At 65.3% G+C, this 7,716-nt stretch overlaps 1 protein-coding gene across 4 annotated transcripts; it reads right to left on the reverse strand.

The window, feature by feature from the left end:
* Positions 1–900: 900 nt before the first annotated feature.
* On the reverse strand, positions 901–6,980 carry SLC16A8 (solute carrier family 16 member 8). Of its 4 annotated transcripts, none has more exons than XM_019446867.2 (6): positions 6,895–6,980; positions 5,906–5,957; positions 5,458–5,682; positions 4,562–4,705; positions 3,472–4,299; positions 901–1,464 (listed from the first exon to the last, which is right to left on the reverse strand). In XM_019446867.2, the coding sequence occupies exons 3-6, from the start codon at positions 5,669–5,671 to the stop codon at positions 1,148–1,150; spliced, it is 1,503 nt and encodes a 500-aa protein (XP_019302412.2). In that variant the 5' UTR covers positions 5,672–5,682; positions 5,906–5,957; positions 6,895–6,980; the 3' UTR covers positions 901–1,147. The 4 variants fall into 4 exon arrangements, with proteins under 4 accessions (XP_019302412.2, XP_019302411.2, XP_019302410.2 ...); XM_019446866.2 differs by having other exon boundaries at positions 5,458–5,685; XM_019446865.2 differs by having other exon boundaries at positions 5,458–5,957.
* Between the last annotated feature and the right edge of the window lie 736 nt (positions 6,981–7,716).

The following is a 7,716-nucleotide window of genomic DNA, read 5'->3' on the forward strand; positions in this document are numbered from 1 at the left end:
ACGGGCAACAGCCCGAATGGGACTGTCAAGCGTGGAGGGAGGGACGGGCTGTCGCTAGGAGCCCACGCAGGTCCCCCGGAGCTGCCAGACCAGACCGCCTCTCTGAAGGAACAGCCAGTGTGGAGGCCAAGGGCACAGACTGCAGCCAACCACCTGGATTCCAGTCACAGCCTCTCTAACCCTGAGCTCCTCCCTGACCTCTCTGTGCCTCGGTTTCCCTGTCTGTGATTGTGGCCAATAACAGGTCCCTGCCTTAGTGGGCTATTTTGAGCATCCGAGGAGGTGATGCCTGGAAAGGACTTAGTGCCTGGCACAGTCTGGGCGCCGTGAGTGTTAGATCAAACGTAGTCACTGCTCCAGTGACCCAGGGGGAACCTCAGACCTGTGTGAGCCAGCCAGGCACCTGGAGGGCTCCCCACATCCTGTGTAGGGCCTGGATGGAAAATGAGACCAACAGGGAGGTCGGGGGGGGGGGGGGGGGGGGGGGGCGGTCGCTGGGAGGATGGGCTCTCTTGAGCCCATGGCTGGATAGTCCGGGTCTGTGGCGGGAAGGCTCTTCCTTCCCACGCTTGGGCCTGGTCCCCACACCCACGATTGGGAGGGAGAGAAGCCGAGAAAGTGGTGTCAGGTTTGTGGGAGGGCTCCCCGCACTTGGATCAAAGCGCAAGAGGTCAAAAGTCAAAGTGCAAGAGAGACCGCTAGTGCCCCGGAGTCTGGGAACACCTCCCCCTCCACGCCCCACCCTTCCCCCCCTCTGCCACTTCCTCCCCCGACAGCTTCCAGGTCTGAGGGCCCCCGAGCAGAGCCTCCCAGGCTCCTTCCGACCACCGCCCCCCACCCCCGACCCCCCGGGGGGGGGGGGCAGCCAGAGCCGCCAAGACGCAGGAACAGGACTCGGTCTCTCAGCGGAGCTTTATGCACTTGAGTTTCACGCAGGCCCCGCCCCTGGCGGTGCACAGCCGCTGAGCGAGGGCAGGGCCTGGCCGCGGCCTGCTGGGCGGACGAGGGAGGCGGCCCACCCAGGACCCCAGGGGCGACCTCTGCAGAGCAGCCTGCAGTACTCCAGGCCCCCTCGGGACAGCCAGGGCTCTGAGAGGGTCGGCCCCGTTTCCAAAGTCACCAGCCACCTCGCCTAGTGCCCCCCGAGCTATACAGACTCGGGGTCCACGCCCAGCTCTGCCTCCGCCTTTGGTTCCCCCGGCCCAGCCCCGGGGCTTGGCGCCTCCAGGGCCTGGAGGCTGCCGGGCTCCTCAGCGCCGGCGGGCAGGGCCTCAGCGTCCTCTTGGGCCTCAGCGTCCTCAGTGTCGCTGGCCCCGCCCTGGGCGCCTTGGCTGGGCGGGGTGTCCTTAGAGCGGCGCAGGCAACACTTGGTGGCCACAGCCATGAAGATCCCAGCCAGGGCCACCTCAGAGCCGGCCAGGTAGAAGATGATCTCGTAGTTCTTCAGGGCGTCCACCAGGCGGCCTGGGGGGCAGGGAAGGGGAGGTAAGGGTCTGCCGGAGGGGGGGAGGGGGGGGGACTCCACCCACTGCCCTTCCCTGCAACCTCAGATAAAGGGCAGTGCCCTCCCTGGAGTTGGTGGGTTTACATTTGAGGGATGCAGACACCCACCCCGGTCTTTGTTCCCGTTTTACTTACGGACGCAAAACACCACCCGGGTTTTGCCATCTGAGACCTTAAAAACGTCACCACCTCCTGGGGCCTCCCTCAATTTCTTAAGTCGTGTGGACTCTTTGGGGAGGCAGCACCTTTCAGTTTACAGGGCACCCCGTCCACCCCCAGATCCAAGCCCCACACGTTCCCCGTGACTTGCCCAGCTAAGGAGTAGGGAGGGGACACTGCGCTTAGCCTCGCCCTCCTGGGGGTCCCCAACTCTTGCTCTTTCCACCCAACTTCAGGGGCCTGGCCCAATCTTCAGGGGCCTGGCCCAGCTTTCCCTCCAGCTCCCTCCCGAGCCCCCTCCTGCCTCTGCCAGGAGGCCCCGGTTCCCTCGACTGAGCTTCCCTAGACTCTGTGGGCTCCGTCCTCTCTGGCCATTTTTGTGGCGGACCGCCCCAGGCTGTGACCTCTTGGTCTACAGCTCTGTGGCCTCGGGGAGGCTTCCTTGTGTCCCCCTCCCCACCCCCCACCCAGGCCGGCTGCCTACCTGAGTCCCTTTGAGCACCACTCCCAAACTTGCCTTCCTGCCCTGCCCAGCCAGCCACCAGTCCTGTCCCTGCCCCTCCCACACTTGGCCCTGCAGTGTCCTTCACTGTCTCACTCCCTGTTAGATCTACCCCCCCAGGTCACATGAGAAAATGGAAGAGGGCTCCCTGAGCCTCTGCAGGTGGTGGGTGGGGGTGGGGGTTGTGGCTGTGGGTGGGGGGCTTGGAGGCCACCCTCACCCAGGTTAGATGACAGAGCTGGATGAGGCCACTCGGCCAGCCCAGCCCTGGAAGGAGGGGGCAGCTCACTCCACCTCAGGGGCAGCCTGGGTCCCAGCAAAGGTGGCTCCCCTCCGTCCCGCAGCCTGACCTCAGCGCTGCTCACAGGCAGGCCCCCTGCTGTCTCAGGGACGACCTGCCAACCCTGGAGAACCCTAATAGCCACCGCCCCGCCCCTTCCCAAGCTTAATTCCTGCCTCACTTGTGAACTGCCTCACAGTTTAGGAACACTGTCCCCTAAACGTGCCCTATGCTGTCCTGTGTCCTCTCCTGTGGGGTCTACCCTGCTCCGTGAGGCTGCCTTCATGCCAGCCTCTGCAAGAATCCTTTCCTGGCCTCTCATCATGGCAATTTCCAAGAGGCAATGACTGCAGAGTGCCCAGGGGGCACGCACCGTGGAAGGCCCAGATCGTGTCGGGGCACAGCAGCTGCACCAAGCGAGGGCAGGGCCTGGCCGTGGCCCGCTGGACAGATGAGGAGGGAGCCCCTCCCTGGGCCCCTGGGTCACCACCCCATGTGCACACTGAGCACCCCCACTCTGCTCCTGGTCTCACGGCTGGTTCCTCAAACACACCGTCCCTACGTCCCTATCCTGGTCACCCTTAGAGGCTGGGGACGCTAAAGCACTAGGAGGCAGTGCTCCAAACTAAGGGCATCTAGCACTGGGCAGGGCTCTGCTCAGTTTGGGGACTGCACCTGTACTAGACCTCTGTGCCTCAGTTCCCCCCATCTGCGAAAGGAGAATAAGCATTTGCACTTCACAAGGCCTTTGTGCCAACGCTTGAGATGACCCAGCGGGTCAGCAGCCGTCGATGGCGGGCTCTTCCTGGGCCTTCTTGGCCTCTCCGTCCCCACCCAGGGCTGGTAGTACTGGCTTGGAGGAGGGGTTCATTGGCCACGGGCAGCCCCACCCCCCACCCCACCCCCAGGCTGTCTCGGCCAATGGGTCCCTTCCTTTCATCCCTGGAAGCTCCATCTGGGACAGAGAGGGCGCTTTCTTCCATCTAAAGGCATTAGCCCGTCACCCCCCTCCTCCCGAGGGGCGCACCGGCAGAGGGGGGTCCAATGAGCACAGCCACGGCCTCGACGAGCAGCACCAGGCCCAGAGCACTGGGAAAGCGGTGCGACCCCACGGCTGCCATGAGCACCTCGAACTGCAGCGCGCCCACCATGCCGTACGAGAGGCCGAAGGCGACGCAGAAGGCGACAAGGGCGCCGTAGGAGCGCGCGCGCGCGCTGCTCAGGTCCGTGAGGCCATTGGCCATCAGGGCCAGGCTGAAGAGGTAGGCGACGTGAGGTCGTAAGCGCGCCAGGCCCGCCAGGGCGCCGCACGCTGGCCGCGCCACGATGTCTACGAAGCCCACGATGGACAGCAGGAAGGCGGCGTCGGCGTCCGGCACGCCCGCGTCCTTGGCGTAGTTCACCAACAGGATGGCGGGCACGAAGAGGCCGAGGGCCATCAGGAACTTGGTGACGGCGTACACCCCGAAGGCGCGGTCGGCGCACACGGCCACGTCCAGCAGGCGGCGGCGGGTCCGGCCGCCAGGGGGCGCCTCGCGCAGGCGCAGCCCGGCGCGGTCCGCTTCCGCCTCCCCGGGAGCGTCGTCCGCGCTGTCCCCGCGCGGCCGCGGGCCGGGTCCCGGCGGCGGCCGCATGACGGCGCCGCAAGCGCAGCAGTGCAGCAGGAGGCCGCCGAGCAGCAAGAAGCCGCCGCGCCAGCCGAAGTGCTCGAGCAGCTGTTGGCCGAGCGGCGACAGCGCCGACAGGAACACGGGGCTGCCCGCCGCCGCCAGCCCGTTGGCTAGGGGCCGCCGCCGCTCGAAGTACAGCCCCAGCATGATGAGCGACGGCTGGAAGTTGAGGGCCAGGCCCAGGCCTGCGGGGCGAGGCGGCGCTGTGCCGGGGTCCCCGAGGGCGCCCCCACCCCAGCCCCGGGCAGGAGGGAGGGGGGGAGGGGGAGGCCCCGACGGGGCAGGCAGACCCCCGGGGGAAACTGAGCCGAGGGACGTCAAGGACCGCCTTTGGAGGGGAAACTGAGGACAGAAGGCATTGCCACAGGGACTCCCGACCCCACCCCCACCCCCCACCTCACGGCCGGGCCCCGTCCGGTAGGGGAGGTGAGCAGTGGCCGCCCTCACCTGTGAGCACCCCAGCCGTCAGGTATAGCTCCAGGAGGCGCGTGGCGAAGGATGCTAGCACCATGCCCGCCGAGGCCAATAGCCCACCCACCAGCATCACTGGGCGACAGCCAAAGCGGGTCACGAGGATGCTGGAGACCGGACCTGTGGGCCGGGCACGGTCACCGCTCTGGTTGGACTAACCTCCTTTCCCCGTGGACACTCCGGGCTTTGCACCTCCCGGCCCCAGAAAATGGCTCAAAGGGATAAGGTCACCAGCAGTTCAGAGAGGGCAGCGTCTGGCCAAGGTCACACTGCTTGGCTGGGCCAGACCAAGGAGACAGCGGCCGGCCGAGGACTCACGGGAGGGACCCGTCTTCGTCCAGAGCCCCCATCCATCCCCAGTCTTCCTGAGAACAGGGAACCCCAAGCAGAAGAGGTGGACCCCACTCCCTTTTTTTTTTATCTGCACAGCAGGAATCGCCCCTTGGGCTGCCCAGGCTCTTTCCAGAAGAAAGAGGAAAGCCTCCTCCTTTCCGCGAGGCTTGGTCAGGGTAACGCCAGCATTTCCCCCACCGCAACAGGTGGTTAGGGCTCAGGGGAGCGGGGAGCCGGAATCTTATTTAGACCGATTTCCCCACCTGTAACACAGGCGGGCGCAGGTCTTTTGGCAGAACTGGAGGGGTCCTGCCGGCTGGCCAAGCTTGCCAGGTGTGTGGGCTCTTCAGCCACTGTTCCTTTCCTGCCCTTTCGTCCCCTCTCCCTGGTGCCAGTGTTCACAGGCAGAAAGTGGTTCCCGCGCCCTCCCCCCGAGGGGTCTGGGGAAGGCTCATGGGGTCCGTGTCTCCTAGTCCCTGATCCCTGCTCTCAATCCCGGGCCCGGGGTTGGGGGAGGGACCCGCGAGGGGGGCGCTGACCCGTGCCGTAGAGCATGGCGAGCATGATGGAGGACACCCAGGCCGTGTCGCTGTAGCCCGCTCCGAAGTCGCGCATAAGGGCGCGGAAGAAGACGCTCACCGCCTTGGGGAAGCCGTAGGCGAAACCGGTGATCACGAAGCAGGCGCCCAGCACCGCCCAGCCCCAGCCGCCGTCTGGGGGGCCCGCGCCCCGCCGGGGGCCGCCAGCGCCCATCGCGGCTGCCTCTGCTGGCGGAGGGGGACGAGAGGGAGCAGCGAAGGTTTGTAGCCCAGACCACAAAGGGGGATGGAGACCCAGCGTGGGGGAAACCGAGGCACGGGGCTACCCCTGCTCAGAGAACGAGCCAAGAAGGGAAACCCAGGCAAAACCTCACCCCAAGTGTCCCCTCCTCCGAGGGGCCCATGAAAGATGAAGGGGGGGCGGTGGTGGTAATGGAATCGCTCCCACCTGAGCCTGAACTTCAGGAAGACTCCCTCTGGAAGACTCCTTGCCCAGGGACCTGGTGGTGGCAGGAGAAGGGGTGCTGGTGAATGGGAGCGCTGGGCGGCCAGCGTGTGCCCCGTGTGCTTGGGAATCCCCAGTGTCCCCAGTGTGCAGGTGTGAGGGTCTCAGCACAGAGGGACTAACCCCACGTGTGGGACAGAGAAGCAGGTGCCAGCTGCAAAATGGGTGGGGTTTATTTTCTTCCTTGGCCTTGCCGTATGTTCCTAATTTTTCTCAATGATCAGAAATGACTATTGTCATTTAGGGGAAAAAAAGAAGAAGAAGAAAAGAAAAACCCAAGAACATGTAAGAACATCAGCCTTGCTTCAGGAGCAAGGGAGCCGAGTTCCGGTTCACCCCGGCTTAGCCATGGATTTGCTCTGTGACTTGGGCAGTTCCCCTTCCCTCGCTGAGCCTCTGTTTTGCCACCTGTAAGATGGGTGACGGATTATCCCAGGCCAACCAGGAGTCTTGGTGCCGGGGTGGGGGGTGATCAGATCTCTGGTTCCACTGGGCAGATAGGGACCTCTGAGGGGGCACCAAGAAAGAGAGCTTCTGCTCTCCAAATCCCTAGCAGCCTGCCCCCCCCCGCCCCCAACCCTCCACAAGCAGAAAACAGCTCTAAGGCCTCTCACACTCTTGGCTCTCCTCCCAGGGGTCCACACAGCAGCCTCATGCACCCCCGTAACAGACGAGGCTGGTGGGCCTCCCCAGTAGGGGGGACCAACCCACAGCCGGGCAGAAGCCTCCTTCCCTCCCACCGCCCCTCTGCATGTGGGGTCTCCTTCCTGGCACTGGGGAACACCAAGATACCCGTGGGAATCTGGGACTCTGACCCTCTCTCACCAGGACGGGGTCCTGGCTTTTCCTGCCTGTTGTCCCCTCACCGCGGCCGCAGCCACTTGGAGGCCAGGACAAGGGGGTGGTCCTGGCGGCCCTCGCCCCCCACTCACCTGAGCCGTCCTGTGGGTTTGGGCGTCCAGCCTCACATCTCCCGAGGCCTTCCGGGAGGGGTTGCCCCCCCCCACCCCGGTTCCCCCTTGAAGCCTAGCCTGAGGGGGGCGCACAGCCGAAGACCCCCCCCCCCCAGGCTTGCCTACAGATCAGCCGCTGGTCAGACTCACCCACGGCTCCCTCAGGCCTGGAGCTTAGAGTGTTCCCCACCCCCACCCCGCTAAGAGGCTTTTGCCTGGAAAGGGAGAAGGGACGGGGCAGTGACCGCAGCACAGGGCCAGGCTGGACCCCACGGTGGGGGTCCCTGTCTCAGGCCCTCCCAGCAGAGCTAGAGAGATAATGAGGCCCCTCCACTGGGCAGAGGACACACAGAGCCCTGCTCTGGTGGTGATGGGAGAGGAGGATCCTACTGGTGCTGGGGGCGCAGCCCTGCCCTGGAGAGACCCCGCCAGCCCTACTCACCTCAGCGCCTCGCCTGCCCCCCACCCCCAGACCACATTCCAGGAGGGGCCTCCGAGGCTTTCCCCTGGATCAGGCTAATCCAGGTCAGAGAGCCTGGGACCGAGGGGGTGGGGGGGCGGAGGGGCCAGAACAAAGGGCGCTGTGTCCCAGGCTGTGGCAGGGTGACTGCTGGTGGTCCTGGACCTTGGCCACTGCCACCCCTCTGCCTCTGGAGAGGCCACCACAGCAGCAAAGGGACTGGGCCCGAACTGGGTGGATAGACCCTGAGGGCTTCAGGGCAGACCTAAAGATTTGCTTAAAATGAGGGATGTGACAGGTGCCCGGGGCGGGGGCTCAGTCTGCTGAGCGGCCGATTCTTG

The sequence above is a fragment of the Panthera pardus genome, unplaced genomic scaffold (genome assembly GCF_024362965.1).
Source record: "Panthera pardus isolate Hobbes unplaced genomic scaffold, ASM2436296v1 HiC_scaffold_6, whole genome shotgun sequence".
In the NCBI taxonomy this organism is placed as follows: Eukaryota; Metazoa; Chordata; class Mammalia; order Carnivora; family Felidae; genus Panthera; species Panthera pardus.

Excerpts from the sequence above, each read along its gene's own strand:
- SLC16A8 (XM_019446867.2), bottom strand. The coding sequence starts at position 5,671 with ATGGGCGCTGGCGGCCCCCGGCGGGGCGCGGGCCCCCCAGACGGCGGC. Across the intron at positions 4,706-5,457 it reads CGCCATGCTCTACGGCACGG|GTCCGGTCTCCAGCATCCTC; the intron begins GTCAGCGCCCCC and ends CCCGGCCCACAG. Across the intron at positions 4,300-4,561 it reads GACGGCTGGGGTGCTCACAG|GCCTGGGCCTGGCCCTCAAC; the intron begins GTGAGGGCGGCC and ends CTCGCCCCGCAG.